General features: G+C 39.6%; 1 protein-coding gene across 2 annotated transcripts in view; it reads right to left on the reverse strand.

Annotated features, from left to right (window-relative positions):
- Impg1 (interphotoreceptor matrix proteoglycan 1) overlaps positions 1–27272 on the reverse strand; it is a 137470-nt gene that overhangs the window by 98674 nt on the left and 11524 nt on the right. For both annotated transcript variants that reach the window (XM_063226925.1, XM_063226926.1), the window contains exons 2-4: positions 11965–12198; positions 5010–5176; positions 4725–4753 (exon numbers count right to left, since the gene is read on the reverse strand). In XM_063226925.1, coding sequence (XP_063082995.1) covers positions 4725–4753; positions 5010–5176; positions 11965–12198 — 430 coding nt within the window. The remainder of the gene's footprint in view (positions 1–4724; positions 4754–5009; positions 5177–11964; positions 12199–27272) is intronic.

A 27272-nucleotide genomic window follows, 5' to 3' on the forward strand; every position in this document is an offset into this window, starting at 1 on the left:
TGCATTTGTGTAGTTTCTATGGTTTCTTTTGATGGTTATTTCTAGTTTCATTCTATTGTGATATGATGGGACACGTCAGATTATTTCAATTCTTTTGTATTTATTGAGACTTATGGCCTAGTATATGGCTATTTTGGAGAAAGTTTTGTAGGTTTCTAATAAGAATGTGTGCAGTGGTATATCAGCTCATGAATGCTTTTGTTTGTGAACAATTTGGTTCTAAAACAGAAGCATTTGGCAAAGTTCTGTTTTTGTTTGTGAACTCTGCTTTGGGTGATGAACACGAATATGGCCATCTTTTCCGGAATCATGGAATGGATTAAGATTGTGAAATGGGGCTGGGGATTTAGCTCAGCGGCATAAGCGCCTGCCTTGCAAGCGTGCAGTCGTGAGTTCGATCCCTGGTATTGATAAAAAAAAAAAAAAGATTGTGAAATGAGATGCCACTGTGTTTCTTATGTTTGTTTATTTATTTTTTGTTTCATTTTTTATTTGTATATTTGTGAGAGTGGGGAATTCAAGTCCTCTCTATGATTTTATTTTTTATATCCTTTTATGTCTAGTAGTGTTTGCGTTATGAAACCACACACTGATATTGTTTATGTATACATTTACTATTGTTATCTTTCTTGGTGAACTGCTCCCTTTACCAATATGTAGTGACACTTTACGTCTCTTCTGAACAGTTTTGTTTTGAAGTCGGTTTTGTCAGAATACCAGTGCTGCTTACTTCCTGATCCAGTTGCTTGAAGTATCATTTTTCTATCCTTTACTTCCAGTCTGTGTATGTCTTTGCAGATGAAGCGTGTCTCTTGGATGCAACATGTAGATTGGTCTTGCTTTGATCCAATCTTGCAGTCTATTTTTTTCAATTAAAGAGCCAAGATTATTTACATTAAGTGTTACTGAAAGGTCTGTATTAATGCTTGCTATTTTACTATTTTTTAGGGTTTAATTCATTTCTGTTTCTGTTCATCTACTCTTCTAGGGAGATTTATACTTTGCGGGGCCTCATGCTTACTGTTTTAGGACTCCCTTGAGTATTTTTTGTTATACAGTCTTGGTAGTCATAAATTTTTTAGTTCATCCTTTAATGGGTTGACAATTATTTTCTTTCAGGACTTCAAAAAATACTATTCCACAGCTTCCTAGGCTTTAAGTTTGCTCTTGAGACATCTGTTATTATGATGGGTTTGCCTTTATAAGCTCTAAGATGTTCTCTAAAAGCTTTTAGTATTCTTTCTTTGTTCTGAATGTTTGACTCTGCTGTGTCACAAAGAGGTTCTTTTCTGATTGTGTCTCTTGCAGTTCTAAATGTCTCTTTTATCTGGATATCCATCTTATTCTCTAATTTTAGGAAATGTTTGATAATGTCAGTGAATAGACTTTTTATAACATTAGCTTGTACTTTGACATTTTCCTTGAACCAGCATTGCCTAAATTTGTTCTTTTCGGGCTGTCTAGGAGCACTTGGATAATTTTTTTAAACCAGGATTTGAACTCAGGACATTGTGCCTGCCAGGTAGGCGCAGAGCACTTGAGTAATCTTTGATCATCTCTCCCTATTTTTTCATTGTTACTCACTGAATGTTCTAGAATGTCCACATTGTCTCCAATGCCTGATATTTTGTTGGCTTATTTTGCTCACTGTGAACATTTTCAATTGAGTTTTTAATTTGAATTATTGAGGTTTTCATTTCTGGGATTTCTTTTTGATTCTTTCCCATAACTTCTAATACTTTACTGAAGGATAGTAGTCTTTTATATCTTTTGTTGGTTTCCTAAATTCATTCAGTTTCTTATTTCTAATACTTTTGATTTCCCTGATAATTTTAGTAATTGATTCATTCCACTGTTTATTTGTCTCATCTTTGATCTCATCAATCATTTTAATCGCCAATTTTTGAATTATTTGTCAGGAGTTTCATTTACTTCTGTATCTGTGGGAACAGCTTTTTTGGAGTTAAGGCTTTTTGGAAGCATTTTGTTTCCTGTTTTCTCATTATAGTTGTGTTTTGTGTTTGTAAATCAAATGGGAAGGCTGTCCTTTTCACTGTTGTGTGGGGTCTTTTTGTCAAGTGTATTTCTCTTTCTGATGTGCTCTTTGTGGATATGTCTCTGTGTGAGAGTTTCACCCGACTTTCTTCTCAATGATCAGTTCAGTAGTTAACATTGTTTTGAGAGTAGAGAGAATCTAACAGTAACTTCACCAGTATAGAAGGTAGCCATGAATAATATCTGATAATTAGGATCTTTTTTTAGGGATCTTTATTATTTTGATATCCCAGAGAAAGAGAGAAAAAAAATTCTTTCTTCCTTCCATTTTTTCTTGTTATGGTTTATGTCTAGATACTGTTCCAGAGCCTCCCACGATCATAGGTGGAGCTTTTGGAAATTGGCTAGATCATGGACGTGTAATACTGGATTATGAGTGGAATAACTGGATTAGTTAACTGATTGGTTTAGCAGAGTTCTGGGTATTATCATGAGAAGGCCCACCTTATGTGAGGGTGGCACACTGTGAGCTAAAGTAAACTTTTCCTCTCTAACTTGTGGGTGTTAAGTATTTTGTCCCAGGATGAAAAAGTAACTAAGAAATTAAGATACCTTTTTTCTCCCTCCCTCTTTTTCTTTCTTTTTTTCCTCTTTCCTTTTCTCCCTTTGTTTCCTTTTCTCTTCCTCTCTTTCTTTCATTGGTAAGCACACTTAACATAAAATATCTGTCTCTCGTTACTCTTCAGCAAAACTGGCAGTACAGGAGCGGATGGAGTGATTTTACTCCTTTATCTTTTTGACTCAGGCAAGTCTTGGCATATTTTGTGGCTTAAAAAAACAAACAAATGGCCTCTGCTCTCCTTTTAGCTTTTGTTTTGTAATAGAAGGAATCTATAGAGTATTTTATATTTAAATCAGAGAAGTCAGTACCTCTGTGTCCTATTAACAAAGTTAAACTCTATTACTGAAGTTTTTCTAAGCCACATTGCTTCTCCTAGCAATAACTTATTGACATTTGTGCAAAAAGGCATAATCAATCAGGAAAAACTGTGAGAACATTGCTCAGTTGGTGGAGTAGTGTAGAAGAATGAAACGTCTTCTTTTAAAAAGATGATACTTAAAAAAAAGATTTTACTATCACTAGAAAATGTGATGAAGCAAAGACATGTTAAATAAAAATGTAAGTGCAGAACAGAGTACCAAGTTCAGAGCAGAGGAAATTTGAGGCAGGCTCAAAGAGACAGCTAAGACCCTACTGGGAGGTAGAAACCCACTGGAGCTTGAAAGCAGGTATTATATGGAGAAGTCAGGTCCCTTCAGACAAATGGAAAGGTTTTAGGTCAGAGCCTGAGAGGGCAAGGAGGCAGCAGTGAGGTCATGGTGATGGGAGGCAAGTCGGAAAGGTCAGAGGTGAAAGGTCTTAATATTAGTTTGACCTCTGCTACAGGGAAAGCCCTAAGAGAAACGCATGACTGTGATTTAAGCGCAAGGTGATTTAAGCAACAATTTAAATAGTATTATTTATTAAATTGTGGAAAGAGTATATGAACACTCACAAGAGAATGTGGTAATCTGGGGCTAGTTACAGTGGGGTGCCAGAACCACCCTGAAACCGGAACGCAGAGAGGATGCCAGGAGCAAGACCAGGTCTGCAAAAAGAGCTGCCTGACAGGAGCTGAGCTGAAGGAAGTCAATAGCTCAGGGATGGTGTGTGTGTGTGTGTGTGTGAGAGAGAGAGAGAGAGAGAGAGAGAGAGAGAGAGAGAGAGAGAGACTCTTCTCCTTTCTACTGGTCTTCCCTACCCAGAAGCCAGAGCAGCAGGGATGGTGATGCTGCAGGTCTTAACGTTCAGCCTCCTGTGCACACAGGGGGAAGATGTGGGAATGTGTTGAATGTTTTTGGATGGGCTCAGTGGAACAAAAGGGATATTCTAGATGTATTAATCTAGCAGCTGTTATGCAAGCAAAACAGGTTAGAGGCAGAGATGCCCATTAGGGAAATCACAGTTGGCATTTTTCACAGAGTAAATTAATAAGGTCCTAGGACAAGTTTGTGGCAAAGAGAACAAAAACAAATGTGAAAGGCATTATAAAGATTTTCCAGTAATTCATATGGCCAAATTTTGTGTCTCTGTAATATTACATTTAGGCCTCTAAATTTTTAAAAATGTATGTAATTTGTGAGTTAGAGTTTAGCAACATCTTCCTTCTTTAATTAGTTTTCTTTTTATTTGTTTTCCTTTTTTACATTCTGATTTTCTTATTTGATATGCAGCTCTTGTTGAGGATATAGCTCAGTGCTTCAGTAATTTACTTTGAGGAAAACTAACACTTTATAGAATACCAAATGAGAATTTCAAATTCAGGTTGCTTTCTGATTTCATTAAATATTTTCCCAGTGTAACTAATAGTTTACCATAAATTCTAAAAACCAAACTATTTTAATTGCTCTATAACTTATGAGTGAAAATATTATATATTATCATAGTGGTGACTTTCTTTTTTTTCTGCAAACAATGTAAATGTCTGTTTCAATCTATAAGTTCTATCCATTTTTCTTTTATATACTCATTTATCTTCAGTATAATATAGGCATAAATTGTCTGTCAGAAGCACCTACGCAGATCTTGGTGGCTGACACAAATCATAAAAGTACAATAGCTTAGTCTCACTCCATTATATGATCTTTCGAAAGTCAAAAGCACGAAGCACTCTATTTTGGGTACTTACTTCTCAGGGAATCTTCTCTGTTTTATTTTCTGCAAAAAGAAAAAAAAAAGTAATTTTACCAGGAGATAATGCGAATTGAAGAGCTCGTCTATTTTCATTCCCTTCTCCCTTCAACTACATTTCAACCTGTCTGAACAATACCATTTTGCAGGAATAAAATTCCCATTGGTCTGATCAGACATGCTGAAACATTTCTTCACTTGATTCTTGTACTGTGAAACCGGGTACCAGGGGGCAGGGGCAGGTGTGGCAGGCTGCCCCACTGCCCCTGGAGCTCAGGCTCACCTGCTGAAGAAGGTTCAGGTGCTCTTGTGAGCTGCTGAAGTTTCTCCCAATGTCAAAGAGGCAGAAGGTCTCCTGCTGGCAGGTACTGACCCATTGCTGGTATTCCCCCGTGTCAGGGATGCGATCCAGAAAGATCCGGTATGCTTCCCACACTGCTTCCTGGCACACTGCAATACAGAGCCACTGGGGTGGGAGACAGCCTCATCTGAAGAAAACTCTACCTCCAAAGCACGCTCTCATAAAGTGGACAGCCCTTTCCTGGCTTATGTTGGCACATGTACAGTCCATAGAAACGAATTCATTGAGCTCCTACTTTGTGCTACGGAGAGAAAGAGAAGAAGGTGTGGGATGTGGAGTGTGTTCGTTCATGTGTAAGACTGCAGGGTGAAACACGGCTGCTGAGGCAGATCTCACTGGAAAGGTGACTTCTGAGCAGTTTGGGAAAAGCAAGATCCCCAAATAAGAGCGTGAGGATGACAGTGTGACCACTGTGCCACTCATCCGTACCTCATCTTCCTGTAGCACAGTGTCCCTAGGCTGTCATTCCAGAGAACAATTGTAGATAACAGTACTCCCACAAGCAATAGTGAAATTAGTTGCGGAATAACACATCTTTGAGGCTAAAGTGATTTTTGATTCTTTGCTTTCAACAAAGTAGATGGAGTGGACAATTGGTCATTAAAACAGTGACAGATTATGATGTGACTGTTGGCATATGATGGCAAAGGAGTTTAAAGAACAAGGACATTATTATAACAAAATTTTGTTCTCATTCACCTATTAATGTAAACAAGTTTTCCTAGCATCTGAGTGAGTAAAAGAATAAGGATAAAATTTATGCTAAATTCTATCATAGTAATGCACAATAGAATAATAAAATAATGACTAATGGTATGTGAACTAATGGAAGAGAAAAATCAAAGCATCTTCATTGATCCAAAGGTAGAAGTTCCTTCCAAAGCTCTATTTGTCATTTTGCACATCTAATTTTGTTTACAAATAAGAGTACCTATAAAAGCTGTATTCACCTTATCTCATCCATTAATAAAAACGTATAGAAAAGTTCAAACTTATTAATTTTTATTAGTTCAAACTTATATTTATTTTAATCAGTTACATATTCAGAATTATTATATATGCACCTGAATCAAGAAGAAATTTCTTTTTATGCAGAAAGCCTATAGTTATGGAAAATACAAATATCAGTTCGATCTATATACTTTTTTATAGAGAAGTATTTTGGAGCAATCAATAACAGATTTTAAAGCATAAATTCACTGAAAGAGGACTGAGTGGAAGAGGAATGGAGATGTGGTTGTGTGGTGAAAAGGAGCCACAGGATGTTTTCATTTCTGAAGGAGTCAGGTCATGTATCTGTTAAAATAATTTGATGGTTCAAGAAGAGTGGCAATGTGGATTCTAATGGACATATGAGTGCGATTCAATTCTTGCTTTATTCAAAACATCAATACTTACAGCTCCCCCAAAGTTGTATCCCTTTGATTATTGATACTTCGAATGAAAAATTTGAGATTGCAATTGAAAAGTGTGCAAGAGGGGACCATAGTTTAACAGTCACTTTAGGAGTTTAAGTGAACACAAAAATTCAGGCAGAGTTCCTTATAAACAGTTGTGACATGTTGATTTTTACCCCTGGAGGGATTGGAAGCAACTGGAAGCTGTAGGGCGAAGGCTGATATCCCCTGACTTTCTGAGGAAACCTTTGGTGCTGCTGTGCTGTGGACTGGTAGGAGGAACAAGGGGAGACAAGACCAGTTTGGAGACGCTGTCTCCTATGTGTTACTCCACGTCACTTATTCTGTATTCAGACTTCTCTAAGATTTCCATTTTCACAGGCAAAGGGAATTCCAGATCTCTAGAAGCACATACCCTTTCCCAGCAGCGAGCTGACCAGAACCTTCGAGGTAACTGATGCTTTTTGTCATGAACTCACACAAACACTATTAGGTGCTGGCTTACCACTTGACTGTGTTATCTTGCTTCTGCCATTTGGGCAAACAGTAGTGTCAACACACGAGCACCAAGGGAATAATGTCACATTAGAAAGCCGCTTCCCTCCTGTGAGGCAGGGGTCAGGTATTGGTTTCAGTGCTTTGCTGATATCAACCAGACCTTCATTTCTTGTCAAAGGTTTACATGCCATGTAAGAAGGAAACAACATTTTTATATTTTGAAACTTATATAGATTCTAAGAGTTGTATGTCCACTCTGAGCAAATCAACTGCCCTTGCTGTTCTTGTAACTTATGTAATTTACATCATGTTTGGCCATGGTTTTGCCCTTCCATCTTTTCTTGATGTATCTGATGGTTTAATTCAAGACCAGTCCAAGTATCAGCAATACAACACTAAAGCAAATTAGTATGATCTTTGAGGGCTTTCACAGATAATATGTGTATGTGGAACTTTTGGGAAATCATAGTGACAGTCTCATCTGTACACCGGTTCATCACAGGCTTGGGCCTCAGATGAAGTCTGAGTTAAATTGAAGTTTTGAGGTAATTTTGTTCCCAGTTGAGCGCAAACTCAGTCTCCGTGGAACTTCATGCTTCTGCTCCTCGGCAGAGCACTGTAACCTGAGACAGCTATGCAGGGATTTGGCAGGTTGTGCCCTGCCCTGTCATATGGTTAGAGAGGCTGTGGCTGCACTGTGAGGTAGGAGGCCCTGGCTTTTGGCGTCTGTGTCCTCTTTGTTCTGCTTCTTTGCTTGATGCCCTTTCTCCCCCTGCAGGACCGGAAGCTGCTCCACTCCCATCACTTCCTGTTTTACAGAAAGGCCCTGGGAGGACTTCACCCTGATGCACAAGAAAGCTACTTGAAGCACTGTGTCCCTGGGACTGTGTACTTTTAGGGATCATATAAAAAGGATGAACCAGAGCCAGTGGATTCCCTTCTGCTGCTTTATCTTTTGCTTTTCTTTTTGAGAGGGAGAGGGAGAGGGAGGGGGAGCGGGAGAGAGAGGAGAGAGGAGAAAGAGAGAGAGAGAGACAGAGAGAGAGAGACAGAGAGAGAGACAGAGAGAGAGACAGAGAGAGAGAGAGAGAGAGAGAGAGAGAGAGAGAGAGAATGTGTGTGTGTGTATTATGTGATGTTATTATTTATATCTGGGCTCCTGGGAGCTTCCCACAAGCCAGATGGTGCAGAATTCTCTTGTGATTGGGAAAAACACCCCTCTATCTCCGAGAGAATTCCTCATTCTTATTGAAAGAGCATCAAGAAACCAAACCAAACCAAGCCAAACCAAACCCTCTAAAGATGGATACATCAAAGTGCTGAGAGTGATTGGAAAACTCCTCAAAGTTGGATTATTCTCAGTTTACCGACTCAGTATCATCCTCTTCTGGCCTACTGGGACACTTGCCCCAGGGATTCTAGAGAAACCAGCACTGTGCCTCCCTGGTCTTGCCCAGTACCTGGAATCTGAGCACAGAGCCAACCTGTGTGCTCCTTAACCACACTGGAAGCATTCTGACAGCACCTGGCCTAGAGGTCAGCATAGGTGTCCATAATGGATGTCCAGGGCTGCAGAGGCTTACTGTTCACAACTGTGAAGTACTAATTGAGACCAAGGTGTGGAAAAGCCCAGAACAGGTTTGACACACATTAGACAGAGAGATACGCTGGAATGGGAGTCTAGTGCTGCCCCAGCTCTGCGACCAACTGTGCCCTTGACTACTTTACTTTATGTCTTCAGATCTCAGTTGGTTAGATGTCGTCTCGATCAGCACTTCTAGAACCTCCAGGTATAAAACATTACTTGGTTATCATGTTAAAATGCAGATTCTGACGGTGGAGTGGGAGATGAGAGTGGACATGTCTAATGATCTGTGGTCAGCACTTAGATCAGCAACAATTAGAAATTTATCTATTTTTAACCTGCTCTAAATTGCACATCACTGAGAAATATCTGGCTTTTGAGCTCTCATGAGGAATACAAAGCTTATTATTTTTGATGTTGGGATTGGGAGAGAGGGGAAGGGAAAGATAGAGAGCAGCGTGGGAAGAGGTGGGGATCTGAGGGAGAACTATGCAAAAAGCAGAAGCTTGTCTGGGAGGAGGATGGAGTTCCGCCTGGAGACTTCGTGCACAAATTTGCTTTGTTTGCATTTATACTTTGGAATGAGCATGTTTACGAGTCTGCTGAAAAGCTTAGAATATTTTCACTTGTGTTGCTTTAAGCATTGGGAAAAAAAAATAGCTCTATATTTCATTTGACTTAGGAATATGGACGCTTTCTCCTCTCAGTTTGAAAGATGTTAGCAAATAATTTTGTAAAGCCAGTGATGAGACAGTGAATGGGTAACTCCATCAAAGACACGTGCTTTGCACCTGGATCTTATTTCTTGTTTCTTTGTGAACAAATTTGTTAGACTTAAGAAATCCATACTGATGAATAGTAAAAGTTCTGCCACCCAAGAGCAACCATAAAGATAATGGGCTTCACTGCTGCGAGGAGAAAAACAGTGGTTTGTTTTATCCAGGAAAACAAAATGAAACAGGCAAACCTAATTGTGAATAAAGAACTAAGAATAAAAATGCAGAGCTAAAAATGTGATTGTAGCAGTATTTTCTACTACAAAGATCTGTAGTAGATCTTGTTTGTGAATTTTGTAAAGAATTAGAAGTTGCATGAAAATGGTTAGCAACAGTGTTTATTCCAATGGGATGCATATAAATACCATATGTATTGGTATGTTTGTAGTTTTATCCATGAACAAACAATATAGAACTAGCCAGGGTCATTTTCTGATCAGTCTGTAGCCATAATCCAAAGGAATCACTTACACACCATCGTCTCTTCTTTACATTCCCAATGAATGGGCTCTTTGACTGCTGAGTCCATCAACTAGGACTTACTGAGAACGTGCTTTGTGGAGATGCTGTGCTAATACTTTAGAATATTAAAATAGAACACAGGATTCTTTTGACTATGATTCAGTACTTTTCATTTTTCCAGGGTGCAGCTTCTCTCAGCAAACTTTTTTTTAAACTTTCACATAAAATGATGCACATGAGGGAAATAAGGCTTAGTCATGAAATGATTAGTTAATGATGCCTCCCAAACCCAATTATGCCACGAAAATAAGTCTCAGTCATGAAATGATTAGCTAGTTATGCCTCCAAAATCCATTAAGAACCCCTCAGGTTAACTTAACCCTGCGCACATCTTGAAGATGTAGACATCCAAGAATTTTCCTGGAGGTTGGTATCACCAAGTGAGTTCTCAGCTGTCGGAATGCACGGCACTGCACAGGTGAGGGAGGAACGAGCTTGCTCTGGTTGGTGGGATTTAAGGAGGGCAGGGAGGCTTCATGTTTTGGAATATGTAGTCTGATCAAATGGAAATCAGCAATCCCCTGCAACTTTCCCATAGAAGATGAATTGAATTTAGGATTCAGAGAGACAAAGTACTTCGCACCATGGGAGCTACTTGGAAAATTTAACAGAACTATAATGCTGATTTTTTTTTTTTTCAAAAAAGAAGCCCTGGGAATTTTTTTTTTACCCATGGTGAGTAAATGCAAAGGACAACGCACTGATAGGCGCGATGTGATTTAATTCTTTAATGATTTCTGGGAATGTGATGAGAACCCTGTTACCCTCCTGGGGGTGCAAACTGCATTTTACCTCTGCTGCAAATCACAGCAACACCCCACATTATATCGCAGTATCCACCCTTATTCTGTTGCTCTTCTGCACTCCAACCTGCTACAAAACCACCAAACTTTAGAGAAGCTTCATCTGAGTCTGCAATAAATGACTTAAAATTATCAAGAAGAGAGACAAAATCTACATAGCAAAGTTGCTTTTGAAAACTGACTACATCAACTTGCCCAGACTCCTGATGCTGCAATAATTCTGCATATTTTATTTTTATTTCACAAGAACACTATTAATATTCCATGTTGGGTTTTGTCAAAAACAAAACAAAGAGGCAAAACACACATTTCTAGTGACTTGTCAGATGCTATAATGGTTCAGTGTTGCACAAGCACAGGGGGTGTTTAAAAATACAGTGAATATTTAATTTAAAAAGTTGATTACAGTAAAAGACACAGCATCATTAATCCTGCTCTCCATACTCGCCTCACTTTGAACACACTTAGCCCTTCGTTTTTGATACTTTCTGAAACAGCTCTGACAGTCTGTTTTGATGAGTTTCTTTATGAGGTGTGATCAAAAATGTGGTGAATGCTTTGCTGAGTGGTGTCCAACACAAAGGCAGGCTCATGAAAGCCCTGCAGCATGGCCTTATCTACCTTATAGATGATCTCTGGATCTGGTACTATGTAACTTTTGATTGTTTTCCAGTCAAAATGACTATGAAAGGTAAATGTTTTGAATAGATTCAGGACATAAAGGCAGCTACAACAGTGTAGCTAAAGACACTCATGAAAAAGGACGTCCAGGAATTACTTCAGAAAGTGGCAAGAATGATAGGATAAATGTGTTTGAAGTGAGGGGAAGTTTTTATGACTGTTTTTTAGTCTTTTTTGAGACGGTGTTTCATTATGTTTTCCAGGCTGGTCTTGAACTCACTTTGCAGACCAGAGCAGCCAAGAACTCAGCAATCCTCCTGCCTCAGCCTCCTGAGTGTTATGATCATAGCCATGGGCCACCATGCCGGGCCAGTGAGGGAAAGTATTTTTTAAGGGTGATTAATGGCAATGTATCTTTTTCCGCAGTAAATACGTTTGAAGAGCATTTGTAACTACTCTAATTTTTGACTACACCTTGTTATTTTAAATGGCACAAAATGATATGTAGCACAGTTATCAGTGTTTATTGTTCCTTGCTATTAGACTTCTGTGCTAATTTTTATAACTTTTGAGGCTGACAGACCCTGGAAATTTGGGGCTGAAAACAACCTATAGATGAATCAAAGGGGGAATGAAGATGATGAAGGGCTAAGCAGGCTTCTCCTCTGTCCTTACCTCTCAATCTATAGTAAGCCTGGAGATTGGCTAAGATCTGTTTCAGGGACTCCTCTGGACAGACTTTAACCCCAGCTGGGAAAAGTGCTGATCTTTTTGTTCGAAGTTTTGCCAAATCGAATATTCGTCTCATGGTTGACATTTTATGCATTTTTGCAGTATTTTCAGTTGTTTCGATTCTTGGGGCATTGTCTACATCTTTAGTCTCAGAATGGTGTATTGTAATGGCGGTATCTGTAAAAGAAAGATTGATTTCCTCGTGAATATTTGCACTTATGTGATACATGTATATGGTTAAATGAATGAAGTAAACTAAACATTACCGTCCCCTGATTATGAAATTTCTATTGTGGTGCAACTGCCAACTGTAATATTCCAATGTTAAGATACTTTCAGAAATAATAGTATAATGATCTGATCAAATATATATGTATATGTTTAAAATCCCAGCATCTCAGATCACCTTGCCTTTAGGAACTGCCAAATACTGAAACCATTTCCCACGCATATCTCTGAGAATCGCTCCCCACATAGCACTCACGCTTCCCAAGAGTCTCCCTTTGCTAGATATTATAATTCAAGCTGGCAGTGATAGAGCATTGTGGTACCCAGAGGTATACTCTTGATGAGGAAGCAGAGTGCTTCTAAAAACCTAGGAGAAAGAAAAATGCCACCGAATAGCTCCCACCGATTAGCGGCAGCCCCCGGGTCTCTACTTGTGAGAGCTTAGTGAGCAGTGAGCTGGCTGAAAGTGAGTAGTGGCACAGTGGAGTCTCAAAGCTGTATTTGCAGAGCGAGCTTGTGATTTTATGAGGGATGATGGGAGGAGAGACACAGGGGAGAGCAGAGTTTGCTGGAGAACGGCCCTGCCTCTGCCAGCTCTCCCTGTCACATTGCTGTGTCTGCTAGGGTGGGGGCTGGATTTCATTTTTAACCTTGTGGGCTTCTTATAATAATCGCATATATATCTTGAATGCATTCTTATTTTGAAAATTTTTATGTTTTATTTTGCATCATTTCACAACAGTGTGCACACTATATTATCTTTCTCAGTTTATCATGCTGTGAGGTGCTGAGGCTTACAGGGAGCAGATCATGTTAAGAGGGGAGTGAAGCCTTAATTCCTTCTCTCTCACCTCATCTTTTTATTGTTAGCCATTCCGTCAAGTGAGGAAGGAACTGCTGATGAAGAACTGGTCATCACCATGAGATGGCCACTAAGTGTGGTCCCTGAGACTCCAAAAGTGTGGAGTATAGAGGCACCTATTCCCATTGCACTAGGGAAGGCTCTTACACTCACACCTTCTGAAATGTGGTACAGATAAGCCAATCAAGCAGAAGTCTAAACCAGTCAGCTGCAGAAAATTCAAATCCTGTCACAGTGTCAAAATTCTTCCTCTTTGTTTTGGGAAAGAGTGGGCAGAGTCTTGGTGGGACCATCTATTCTCTGTCACTTACAGCAGGCTCCAGTATGTCACTGGTCTGGGAAGTGGTGAATTCTTGGGAAAGATTCTCCAGTAAGGAAGGATGGTGAGAGATTAATTTTTTCACCTACCCATATACTATATCAGCAAATCACAGTCCCTGGGTAGAACAGATCGCACTTTGTGAGATCCTCAGTTAATTCCAGTATACAGTGAAGTATATGAATTTGTAAGGATGGTTCCAGCTGGAGCCAAGTAATCTGCTTCAAACTGGTTTACACAACAAGGAAACAGAATCAGGACAGGATTTGGCTCTTTCTTGTCCTGGAGGTGGAGTCAGAGCAAAGCAAAAGGGGCCCAGTGCTGAAGAGAGAGACAGGAGCTGGGCACATTCTATCAGTGCCTACTGCTGGGAGTAAGTGTAAATTTTGCTCATAGTTTAATAACTTTCCAAACACTTTATAAATCATATTGTAATCATAAAGTTACCTTTTTGAGAGTATATTTTAAGTGCCATTTAGAATAGAAAATATGTGCATCAAATCCTTGGCCTACCTGGTGTGGCACTAACTATACTCAGCGAAGCTGTCCCCCTTTTCCCTGGACCTCTCCATTCTCCTCAGGGTGGCTGCCATGTGGGGAAGTTCTGCTGAGATGCTCATCCTGCCCTCCCCTTGCCCCCATCTGTTTTCAGTCCCTTGCGCTTGGTCCTATCTCTACTGTTTTATGTCAAGCTCCAGAGAACTCTTGGATACCTTAGTTTGGAGACAGTAGTTCTTTTGCCCTGGCTCTACAGACACTGTCTCTGTCTCAAAATTCCCCCCAATCAGGGAACTCCTTCTGGAATTTTACACTTGGCGCACTCATATTTAAGATCCTGTTTGATATGGGTCTTTGGATTTCATCTTGTCAGGGTGAGTGCAGAAGCTGGTGAGAAGGTCACTGATTTGCTCTATTTCCCAGCATTCACATGAACTCCCAATGTCCCCTTTCCCCTGCTCCAGCCAGTGTTTTCTTATCCTCCACATGGCAACAGGTTCACCTGGCTGGCTGTCCACCGAGAGCCCGAGTTCAGATCACACACGCCTGTTTGCCTTATCTCCAGGTTCATGGCTGCCACCCTTTTACTCTTAACTGTATCTCTGGAAAACCATCAAGAGATCATCTGGTTGCGCTCTTAGAGGAGATGGAAGACAAATACTCAACAAATGGCTGCTTCTCCCCTTTAGGGAGCCTGCTATTTCATTTTGTAAAATATCTCTGCTTAGACGATTCTCGCCTTTGAGCTGAAAACTACCTTTTAGTAACTTCCACACATTATTCCTCCTACATAGTGCAGACTAAGCTAGAGATCCTTGCATACCCTTGTATTTCCCTATTCTAGGTAGTTCTCTATTGTTGCCTAATGTTCTGCATCTTTCTCTGGCTTCTCATACCATGTGAGCAATGGACAGCTCAGCTGATCTGTTCCTCCACTACTCGGGGATTCCCTGGGTTGAAACACTAGTTTGGGCTTGGGGTCAGAATCTTGCACCTGTGCCTACGCACAGAAGGGGAAGGCAAGGCTGAGATCAGGGACCCAGGGTTACCTCAGTCCAGGGATAGAAAGGCAGGCCAAAATGATGGTCAGTTATATCTTTCTCAAGGATTTTAAGTAAAACAAAACAAAACAAAACAAAGCAAATCAAGGAACTGAAACATATGTTACAGATTTCAAGGCAGTAAAAAGAATTGATAATTATAGGAGCTAAAGCAATTAGATCAGATTAGATGCTTTTCTTCAATGCTACATATGTTGGTGTTGAGCAGAAATTTATAATCTTTGGATACATTTTCATGAGTTTGGTATTTTTAGATTATATAAGTATTTGGAAAAAAGTAGATAAAAATTTAATGAGAATGAATTTGTAATTGGAAGTTCTAGAGAAAATAAAGCATATTTAGTAGAAGACTGGAAAATATTTTGAGGCAGTAAATATTTCTCCAAGGGGATGAAAAAACATGAATCTAACCCGCATGATAATGACCTGGCTGCCAACCATAACAATCTCTGAATGAAGAGTAAAGTTACAAAAAGAAGAAAAAGACAAAGTGATTTCAGGAACAAACTTTCAAATCACCTTTCCTAGAGTAAAAGAACATTAGAAAAATTAAATATAGCATGCATTTGGAAGCAATATACATCTATTATTTTAAATTACAAAGTAAATGCCAGGAAAACAAGCCTTAAATTAATAGTTTTGGGAAATTGTCACATCACTGAATAAAGAAAAGCTCCCTCCCCCCAAAAAAAAGAAAGAAAAGAAAAAGACATGACTCAATTAGAATATTCAAAACTTCTAGATGCGTGTGAGGAACAACTGTAATATTCATAGTGCTTACTTTCTGAATTTAACTTTATTATGCTCTTTATTTCTCAAAGAAAAAGGTAGCAGCAGTACAAATTAAATATTGCTCAACCATTGAAGATATTTTAATGGTACCAATAGCTCACAGGGAATTGACTCACTTACTGGATAGCCTGGGTCTATTTGATGGCCAAGTACAACCTGACTTTCTGTATCTGTGAAATGTAGTTAATAATCCTCTCTCTTATTGCATTTCTGTGACAGTAAATGAATTATCTCACAAGCAGCATCAAAAATAGTGCTTTGCCCAGTGTAAGTCCTCTGTAAGAAGTCCTATATCTGAGAATCCATTTCCTGTCATTGCTTGTCCCTGGGAGCACGCCAGCTCCTCCGTCTTCAAAAATGAATGTGCTGTGCCTGGAAGTCCTCCCCGTCCACACAGCCACGCACACACTTGTCTGCTCCTTTGTGGCAGTGGCTCCTCTTTTTCCTTTTCATTTGAGGCCTGGCTTAAGTGCTGCTTTCTCTTCCAGCTCCCGTGTTCAGGATTTTCTCATTGTCTCAATGTCATGGGACAGATGTTGTAGACTTTACGTTCTCTTGCTTTGCATAATAATTTGTTGTAAATATGTGAGTCTCTCCCCTTAGACTCCAAATACCTTAGAGTCTGTATTGTAGATCCAGCCTCCTCTCCCCAGTTCACCTTGATTCTTACTCTGTATGTATGATGTTGTGCACATGACAGATATATAAATATATTAATTAAAAGAATAAGTGAAAAATGCCTAGGGAAATGCTAATGGGGCTTTTATAATGTATGTATGACAGACTTGTTTTTAAAATCAGTAGACCATGAAAAACAGCTTCAGATGTCTTACCCATTTACAGTATTAGAGTCCCTTTTCAATTTCTGCCTCCTCTAGTGTCTACCTGAAGCTTCAGGCATGCTATATTGCTAAAGATAGTATCCCACATAAAAGACAAATAAAAATTCCCTTGTGAATACTGAAAGAACAAAACTAGATGTCTTATATATAAAGTCTGTTTTACAAAAGTCTACAGATACTTCAGGTATATCTATAAAGAGATAAATGATAGAATCCATTAGAATGTAGGTATGGGGAAGGATGTCTTGCCCTTAAAATGACAAGCTCTCAAGTCTCATGGCCTCCAGTTATTGTATATGTTATCAGCCAAGCCACACACACAGTTAAATTCTACCCTCTGTCAGCTCCTTGCCTCTATCCTGGCAGCTGAGTGTAACTAGGACTTGCTATACCTTTGCATCACCTATAGAGTTCCACTATTTATAGCAGTCGCACTGTTTAGTTCCCACTCTTCTAGAGAGCTACTGTCTTGTTTACTTTTCTCTCATTGATGAGACAGAATAGAGGATGCCCAAAATGAAGGAAGGAAAGGTTTATTGAGCATACAGTTTTGGGAGATTTCAATCCACAGTCAGCTGGCTCCAAGGCAGTGTGGCATGGCTGAGGGGCAACATGGCAGCTGCAGCAGATACCAGAAGCCACAAGAGCAAAAGAGCAAAAGGGAAAAGCACATCTCCTTCCCTCCCTTATATTGTACGCTGGCTACCCACCCCTGGATGGGTGCAGCACTCACACTGCCAATCCCAATGCTACATAATGAACCAATCACAAATGCTAGATTCAGCTGCCTCTGTGACTATGTAAGGCTTTGGAGAGACATTTAAAAATAAACCATAACATTTCATTTCTAGTCTTCTAAAGACTCACGTACGTCCTTTATGTAATAGACATTTAGTCCATCTCCAAGAGTTGCCAAAATTCTAACAGTTTCAGCATTGCTGAAAAATTCAAGTCCCAAGTCTCCTCCAAGATCAAAGGCAAACTCTTAGTTATAAACCTCTGTACCAATGAAAACAGTTAAACACTCCAACATACAATGGTACAAGATAAACATTACCATTTAAAAAGGTACAAATGGGGGAACACTAAGGATTAGGATCAAAACAAGTCCAAAATCCAGCAGAGCAAATATTAAGTCCCGGAGTTCCATGCTTAGTATCTGAAACAATCTGGTTGTGAACTCCAAAAGGTTTGGATGACTCTACCATGGCACTTCTGGTGGTTGTAGCTCCCCTGGATTCTCTCTTCAGCCCACATTACTCCCTCCTGGGAGTAATGAGATGATCCACACACCTGGATTTTTGAAACTCCTGGGGTGTCCAGTGCACCTTTGGCTTCACATTCACAGTTACATACATTGACCTCTAAGTAACACACTGCCTGGTCTCCCAGGTTCTATGAAATTGGGGTGGAAGCTCTTTTAAACTCAAAACTCTTGAATTCTAAAATCAGTCCCAAGTGGATGATGCTGAGGTCTGCTGCCAGTTGGAGCAGTGGCCAGGCTTTCCTCTCTTTTAGCTGTAGAGATTGATTGAGTGCCTGTATCACTGGGCACTCTGAACCTGATACTGAGAAACAAATTTTCTATGCCACTGCCCTTCTGGAACCTGATGTAGCTGTTACTGCCATTTTGGAACTTTATGTAGCTGTTGCTGCCATTCTGGAACATGATGGTCTGTAGCTTTCTCTTCCAAGCAAAGTCTTCCACTTTTGCAGTTTTGAGACTGAAGAGCATGGGGACCTGTTGCTGCTTGTGATGTCCAAGGCCATCTTTTACATTTTCCTTGTTCCTTCTTAACAATAGAGATCTCAGCTATATCTTTGCAGTCCATAGCTTTACTGGAGCTTTTTTCCCAACCAAACTCACAATGTTTCAAATCACCCTGGCTCTTTGCTCTTAATTTTCAACATAAATCTGGCTACAAGTCCCCAATAATAGCCATGCCCCAGCCTCAACATTTGACTGCCTTGAAACTTCCTGTGCCAGATTAGTTAGTCCACTGCCTTTAATGTTCATCTCAGGCAAAGTCTGTGGACATGAGCAAAATGCAGACAAGCTTTCTACCAACTTATAACACCAATCATCTCTAGTCCAACAACCATTGCAGTCCTTCTTCCCAGTAGAAACCCCCTGAGTCAGGTCTTTACTGGTTTTCTGGTCTTCTGAGCTCTGACCAGAATCTCCCATACAGAACAGCCTAAGTTATTCCAGCTCTATGCTTTCAGGTGTCACCTCTTAACCTTTCAAATTTCTTCCGATAAGCCATTCCCAAAGGCTCTCGAACCACATGGACATGTATAGTCACAGCAATGCCCCCACTCCACTGGTACCAAATTCTGTCTTGGTTACTTTTCTCTCATCATTGAGACGAAATATGGGATGCCCAAAATGAAGGAAGGAAAGGTTTATGTAGCATACAGTTTTGGGAGGTCTCAATCCATACTCAACTGGCTCGAAGGCAGCATGGCATGGCTAAAGGGGCAACATGGCAGCTGCAACAGATACCAAAAGCCATAAGAGCAAAGTGCAGAAGAGAAAAGCACATCTCCTTCCTTCTCTTTTATTGTATGCTGGCTACCCACCCCTGGTGGGTGCAGCACTCACACCACTGATCCCAGTGTTAGACAATGAACCGATCACAAACGCTAGATTTAGCTGCCTCAATGACTGCATGAGGCTTTGGGAGAACATTTAAACATGAATCATAACAGATACATACAATTTTTCTCAGATTTCTGGTATTTCCTTGCTGAGTTTCCACTCAGGTAATGACTTGACTTCACGTTTACTGAGAATGAGAGAAAGAACTGCTTACCCTTGGGGACTGTCCCTCAAGAGCCGGATTCCATCCTTTCTTACTTCTCAATTATTTCCTTTTAAAAACTCTCCTCTCGCTTTCTTATGGTATTACTTTTCCTCCTTCTATAGGATTATTCTGATATCCACACAGACATACCATTTTTTTTCCTTCTGATAGAAACAAACAAACAAACAAACAAAGGAGCAAGCAAACAAACAGTCTCGTTATCGTATCACCTGTGGTGACTGAATCAATTTTCTATTTGTACTCACAGAAAACTCTCTGAAAAAGGTGCTTTTAACCTCTTTTTTTTTTCAGAACACAAAAGTATAGTCCATTAGTGAGGAGTTCCCTGATATCACACGCATAGCTATCAAGTTCCCTCTTCTCCTGCATTCTCTCTCAGTCTCTTTTTATTTATTTTATTTTTGCCATACACCTAGAATCTGCTGCATTCAACATGTTAAATTTAAGATATGCTACTGTTCGATACATGATGAAGTATTCTTCCTTAGTTTTTGGGTTTGGGAATGGATTCACAGACCACCAGTGGATGCTTGAAATCTTTGATAGTACCAAACCTTCACACATATGCATACATTCACAAATGTGACACCTTTTCCATCTTACCTAAGTTGAACTACACTCTGTCTGGAACTTCTGCAGTGTGATCTGTGCCAGTGAAACCAGTATGACTTCTTCTTTGAAATTTCATGGCTATAAGATTGATTCTTATTATAGATCTTAGAAACCTCAGTATATAGTATCCTTTTTTCCAATAAGTTAAGAACTTTCACTTTGTTACAGGAAGTGCTTTATGCCTTCTCTTTGGCATATCATTACTCTGATCCTCAGGGTGATTGTGATATGAAGTCAAGGTTACTTTAACATAAGCACTGCAAAACTTCAATAGTTGATTTAATATTCAGGATGTATCCTAGTGACTAGAAGATGGGCAGTCATGTCGTGTAGATGACTGGATAATGGCAAACTGATGCCCTTGGCAAGGGAAACAGGATAGGGCAAGGTGGCTCCATGCTACTCAGAATGGCACACATTTAAAACTTACACTTATTTCTGGAATTTTCCATTTAATATCTTTGAACTGTGGGTGACTATATCACAGAAATCACAGAAAGCAAACTATTGGCAAAGAAGATTAAACTTACTAAAACTATTATAAAACTCCAGGAATCACTTTATGAGTTTGGATATTGACATTTGTTGATGAGAGTGGCAACAAGGGTGGTGATTTAGTAAAAAGAACAAAGCATTTAGGAAGGGCTGAGTATTTTAATATGCTCCTCTAGAGCTGGGAGGTTCTCATCAAAGGCTTCACAGATGGAAAAGGTTTAGGAAGGCAGGAAGGACGATAGCATGTCTAAGGGCAGGGAAAGTCACAGCAAAGCAAGGAGAATGGCTAACACTGAATGGCTAATGCTTTAGTTATGGAGAATATTTTTCTCTTTGCTTCAGACACTCTTGCCTGAAGCTGACACCGATTCTGAAAACCAGTGCAACTACCTTAAGTCTGGAAAAATTGATATTCGGAAAAAGATATCAAGGAAATGACCCAATTAAAGATTTTAAACAATAAAGAAAGGGTCAAAAGCCTAACAATTCAGAGCTGCTACTCCTATGCTTGGCCAGATTTGACTTTTTCATAGAATAAAACATGTTTCAATTCAGTGTTTGCATTCATTGTAGGTTTGCACACCTCACCAAACTCTTTCTTCTAGAGGAAACATTTTTTAGCCATCTGTCACTATAGGTTTCCAATATATGCTTCACACACATACAGAGACAACAGTAGACAACAAGGGCTAGAGAACGTGGCAGCCCAATGGAAGCACTTAGCAAACCCATTATGTCCCCTCCAGGGAAAGCCTCAGTTCCTTAATGAATGAATTGATGGAAGTAGAGAAAAATCTTCCTGGAATTTCTTTGGAACAAAATCTGTTTGAAGAATTGAACTCCATAGAGACCAAGGAGATAACATTTCAGGTCTGAATCAATAACTAGAAGTTTTTAGAAATAATAACTTAATCTTGCACAAACTTTTCTAACCTTATTTTAAAAAGAGTGAGGTAGCTATGGCTGTTATGCAGATACTCTGTCTGTTTGTGACCTGTGTGAGATCTATTGTATCTGGATCCCCCCTCCATTAATGGATTCTCAATTACACATCTGAATTTTTTTTCTGAAGAGCAAAAGCAATTTAATATACACTATGTTTAGCATAGCTGAATGTGCACCAGCAAATTATGCTGATTCTATGAACACTTTGTTCAATGCTATCTCAGACAATCATATGAGAGATAAGCACTGTTTTCTGGATGAATGAGTAGAGAACACAGAAGCTTCTACACCTTGCTTTTCCACCTGTCCTCCTACACCCAATAAATTTACACATTCCAACCTCAATCTGTGGCTTGAAAGTAAAAATACATTGGAATAAGTGATGCAAAGAGGACAAAAGGAAATAAGGAAATTTTCAGTTATTTCTTTTAATGAATTATGAAGTCAATAAACATTAACAATAGTTAGGATGCAGGCAGATTACCAACAATGCAAGAGTAGATGTTACATCTTTTCCTTCTGAAGCTTTTGGAAATTGTATACCATTGCAGCCTTCCTTACCTTCAAAATTAGTATTTGTTCAACAATAGCCCCCTCCTTCCCACAATGAGATGAAAATCAGTAGTCTTTTTTCCTCCTAAAGTGTTAGGGTAGTTGTATTATCTTTGTTTCTATGGCAAAAATCAGGCTTAGTCATTAACTTGATATGTCAGAAGGACAGAGCTTGCTAAACTGTTACAAGAAATGAAGGTTTGTTTTCCGGGAGAACATGGAGGATAGATAACAGCAGCTATGGAGGCTCCCTGAGATACCCTACTCAGAATCCAGGAATGGCGCAGTGCGAGGAGTCCTAAGCAAGGGGAGATATACCCTGCTGATCCAGGAATGAACTAAGCTGACAGAAACCAATTGGAAACGCAATCCCAGTGCTATAACAGGAACAGATAAAATCTCAGCGCAGAAGCTGGAACCTGCACCACTGGAAGCCGAGATTTGAATTTTCTGCTCCTGCTGCTGCGTCCAAATCGGCATGGTAGGGAGACAGACGCACGAAACCTCTGAGAGTGGGAATCGGTGAATGGAGTTGAGAGTGGGACTGGCAGGGAGCCCTGCATCAACCTGTGGTGAGTGAGCGGAATAGGACCCTTCCATAGAGTAGGAGGCTCCAGCAAAGGACATTCTGGGACTGGGCAGACTAGCCAGAACAGGACGCTGCAGTGACTTTAGCTGCATATTCCCCTTTCAAGCAGGATTGGTGCGGAGCACTTGGCTTGGGTGACACCACTGACTAAGATCCAGTAGGCTAGCCCAAACCAGGTCCCAGCACCTGGAGGTGCACCCAGGCAGTGAAACCTTCGGTAGGTTGACCTGGAGGGGCGGGCACAGCAGAGGCTGCCCAGGTCTGTGTCTCTCTAGTATACTGCAGTGGGCAGGAACACCTACTCAGTGTGATTCAAACAAACTGTAACCGACAAAGAAAAAAACAGGGCCTCCTATATACACTTGTATGGAAGGAACAAAAAGTATGGGAGGAGGGAGCAACAAGAAAGGGTCTTCAGTCCCCAATCCTGAGAACACTGATCCAGGAAAGGTAAATGCAAAGGAGGACAGAAAACATGCAATATCAGACATGGCACCAATAGACATAAAGCAATATCTCTGGAGCCTCATAGATAAGTTCAAAAGTGAAGTATTTAATGAATTAAAGCAAGATATAAGTAGAATAGTTAGAGAAATGCTAAGCACCACCCAAGAAAAAACAAATGGTGGAATGGAAGAACAGAAAAAAAAAGGGGAGAATTGTTTGATGGAGAAAATAGAGAAAACATAGAATACGTGAAGCAGGTTCAAAGAGATTACCAGGAAACTAAAAACTCTATTGAAAGCTGGCATAACAGCTTGAAAGAAACTAAGGATAGATTATCTGAACTGGAGGGCAGATTTGTAATGTGGGAGCATGAAATGAAAAACTTCTTAAAAATAACAAGAAAGCAAACAGCAATAATACAAAGGCTAGAAGATGATAAGAGGACCTATAACTTAAGAATTAAAAACATAAAAGAAGTAGGGACACAAACAAATGGACTACAAAAGCTATTCACAGAATTAATCCAAGAGATTTCCCTAATTTAGCAAAAGGTAAAGATACTCAGATATATGAGGCCTACAGGACCCCAGCCACCTACAACCCAAACAGAGCAACACCCAGGCATATAATAATAAAAATTCCAGAAATTCAATACAAGAACAGAATATTAAAAGCCATCAGAGACAAGAAACAGATCACTTACAAGGGAATACCCATCAGAATTACAGCAGACTTCTCAGGACAAACCATCAAATCATGAAGAGCGTGGGGGGAAATAATTCAAGCTTTGAAAGATAATAATCTCCAGCTAATATTGATATATCCTGAACAACTGTCCCTAGAAATTGATGGAAAAATGAAGTGCTTCCAGAATAAAGAGGAACTAGGGGAATTTGCAACCACCAATTCAACTTTACAGAGAATACTGCAGGATATTCTAAAAAAGGAAAATACCAAGATTCCAGAAACAGTGGCAGAGAGGCTACAATGAATGGAGCAGAAAGTGAAATGAAGAAGACAAACTGACAACTAATGACAGAAAAAGAGCTCAACAGAAATGAGGCAGAGAAGGTTGGACAGTAGGAACAGCTATTCAGGAGAAAATAAGACATCATAATAGCTAGTGCTGACTTAGTATCATCTTGTTTTGAAGTCACATCAAGCTTTTATTCTTCTGTCTCCATCGGTCTTAACAGGTTGTATCTTATTGGATTTCCTTATATGTGATAATATAAACAAAAACTTTTATAGACAAGAAGATTATACAGAAACCATTGTTCATTTTCAGGTGGTTGGTTTTAAATACCCAGCAATACTGTCATTCTCTTGAATGGTTTTACATTGTCTTGATTTGTTTGGTGCTACAGTATCTGAAGTTATACCCAAAGATTTCGAGGAAAGAGACACTATGGTAACTACTTTTATGTCAGGATATCTTGTGGTGAAATACTATTTTGCTTAAATGGTTATGTTTTGACCTGCACTGTTTTGTTGTTTTGCCCTCTTTTATCCCAATCTCCTTTTTTTAATTATTTACTTTTGTATTTTTATCTTTTTAATTAAGGGAAAATAAATAAAAAATAGCAGGATATATTATAGTAACCCACTTTGATTTCCTATTAACTTGATTTGAAACCCTGTGTTGCCCTCACCATCTTGTTTTGACTGATTTTCCTCTATTCTGCTTTGCTTGATAGTACCAAGTTCGAAAGTATAGGCAACAACTGTGAAGACAGTAAGATTCATTATGACGCCCATTCTGGTTGACTATTATCTTCTTTAAGTCCTGTAATGTCTCCAATGTTTTGGTTTTATTGGTTTTGTTCTTTACTGTTTTGTTCAATTTTATTATAACTGATGATATAGGCAATTCTTTTTAAGATAGCAAGAGGCAGTATGGTAACCATTGTTGATCACCTTGTATTTTGTTTTTACATTATGTATTATGTCCATCCTTTTGATTTGACTGACTCTGTTCTGTTTTGTCACATTTGGTGTTACTCTCTTCAAATAAAAGTAATAAGAAAATAAGTAATAAGAAGTAATAAGAAAAGTAATAAGAACTCCCAAGAACTGTGGGAGTAATAAAACCCAAAATGTGCAATTGTCATTGTACAAAAGAAAGGAAAAGAAAGTGCTCTAAAGATATAACTGCATGAGTACTTAAGCATATAAGATAGATAACCATATTATTGAGTTTTGTTGGATCATTGAACAAAACTGTTTGCAGTGTCACTGTTTGAAAGTCCACTTTATACGGTTTAATTTTGTAACTTGAACAACTATTTCTAAGATAACAATATGTAACCTATTAACTAGTAATTTCCTACTGTTTATTTTTTCTGAAATTCTGTATAACTTATACCATTTTTCTGTTTTTTTTCTTTTTCTCCTTAAATAAAATTAAAAAAATTTTTTTTAAAAAAAGAAGTTTTCTGGGCATGCATAGAGCCTCTCTTTCAACTCATCCACTTAGGAAAAAAGCAAGAACCAAATATGTAGGTGAGATGCTGATAATTCTCTAAGGGGTAAAGTCACAGTTATTGAGGATATGTGCCACTTGATGAGCAGGTAGAAACAGAATTGAGGAGAGGGTGCAAGTCAGCAAGGAGGCTTTCTTTCACTGCCTAGAAGGGCTGACCCTTAGAGTAGGTGGAGTTAGCAGTAATTAGGGTCTGGAAAACGTCAAGGAGTAAAGTGACAGGAGTCTAAGAGGGCTGTGTTCTGAACAGTATCTAGAGCAGAAATGCATGCTAATTCCCATCCTCTTAGGACGAAGAGAGGGCAGGGCATCCTGAGAAGAGATGCCTCTGAGCCCTGGCAAGGGAGAAACACACTGGGGATGCTTGTTCCGGATGGTGAGAAGGGACAGTGCCTGACTGCCTTCGTCTAAAGCACGAGACTCTTGTGGGTGCAGGCTTTTGGCTGAGATCTCTGCTGGTTGCCAGCCACCCAGCGCTGCACCTGCTTCTGCTGCAGGAACAGGGAGGCCTTCTCCATCCTCTTCACCACCCAAGTACAGGTGTATGTGTCCTTTAGGGCCAGTGTATTCAGCCCAAATGGTGAGAAGCCACACAACCAATTTGTCACTTCTTCGTGGAGTGCTAAATTCACTGGAGAATTTTTGCAAATGTATAAAATGTTAAGGATCATAAACGATTTTTGATATAACTACATAAACTAATCCAGTAGAATCACTTCTCCACCACATATGAGCCAGTCTTGAAAGCTAGGGGAGCAGGACATTTTTATGAACTGTGGTGAAGCAATAGCTCTGGTGAAAGAGTTACAGTGATGCTGAGGTGGAGCCCAGGTAAACAGGATGCGGAAGCAAGGTGAGAATAATACTGACAAAGGTGTAGCCTCATGAAGGCCGGGTTGTGCCTGCTGTCTTTGAGTGAAGTGACCAAAGACACAGGTGCTACCTTACACCTAGGCTTCTTAGATTTCCCCAATTGTCTAGGTATCTTCTCCTTGTAGTTGTAACACCAGCTCAATGAAACCACATTCTGCATATTCCTTGCGTTAGCTTAAATTTCACTAACATTTTTTGCTTCTTCTCCTTTCCAATTTGTAACCCATTACGCGGGCCTTTTTGGTACCATTTCCACTGGTTTCCAAGAGTGGAGTTGAAGTGAGTGCACAGTCATTGATCGGAGACCCCAGATGCAATTTTACAAGTGTACCTGGGCTAAGGTATTTGGCAGCACCTCACAGTAAGGAGCACCACACTTTTCAGAGTAGCTTTATGGCCAGTGTGACACAGGGTGGAAACCAAGGGGCTATGCCAGAGGGCTCAGGTGATCCAGCAGCAGGAGCAGATTCAGCCCATAACCCCTGAAGCCAATTTGGAGAAAGGCAAGGAAGGCAAGCAGCATGAATTCAGAATCCTTCTGCAACAGCTTATTGAAAACAATTTCAAAACAGTGTTATATTTTTCAGGAAGAAGCTCAATTCAGAGGCTGGGGTGCACTAAGGTGATGCTATGAGATACATTCATGATTGGTGCCAAGTAATTTCCTTGTGGTTCTAGTAAAGTCATGGTTCTGAAACACAGGGTGTCATTCTGTGGTTGCTAGAGGTGCTGCCTATTTTGGGGCATAATTTATTTTATTCAATTCTTATCATTCTGAAGTGTTTATCCCAGCATCTCTGTTTTGTGAACTTTGTGCCATCTGTGA

The sequence above is a fragment of the Cavia porcellus genome, unplaced genomic scaffold (genome assembly GCF_034190915.1).
Source record: "Cavia porcellus strain 051 isolate PalLab524CR breed Dunkin Hartley unplaced genomic scaffold, mCavPor4.1 scaffold_16, whole genome shotgun sequence".
Taxonomy (NCBI): Eukaryota; Metazoa; Chordata; class Mammalia; order Rodentia; family Caviidae; genus Cavia; species Cavia porcellus.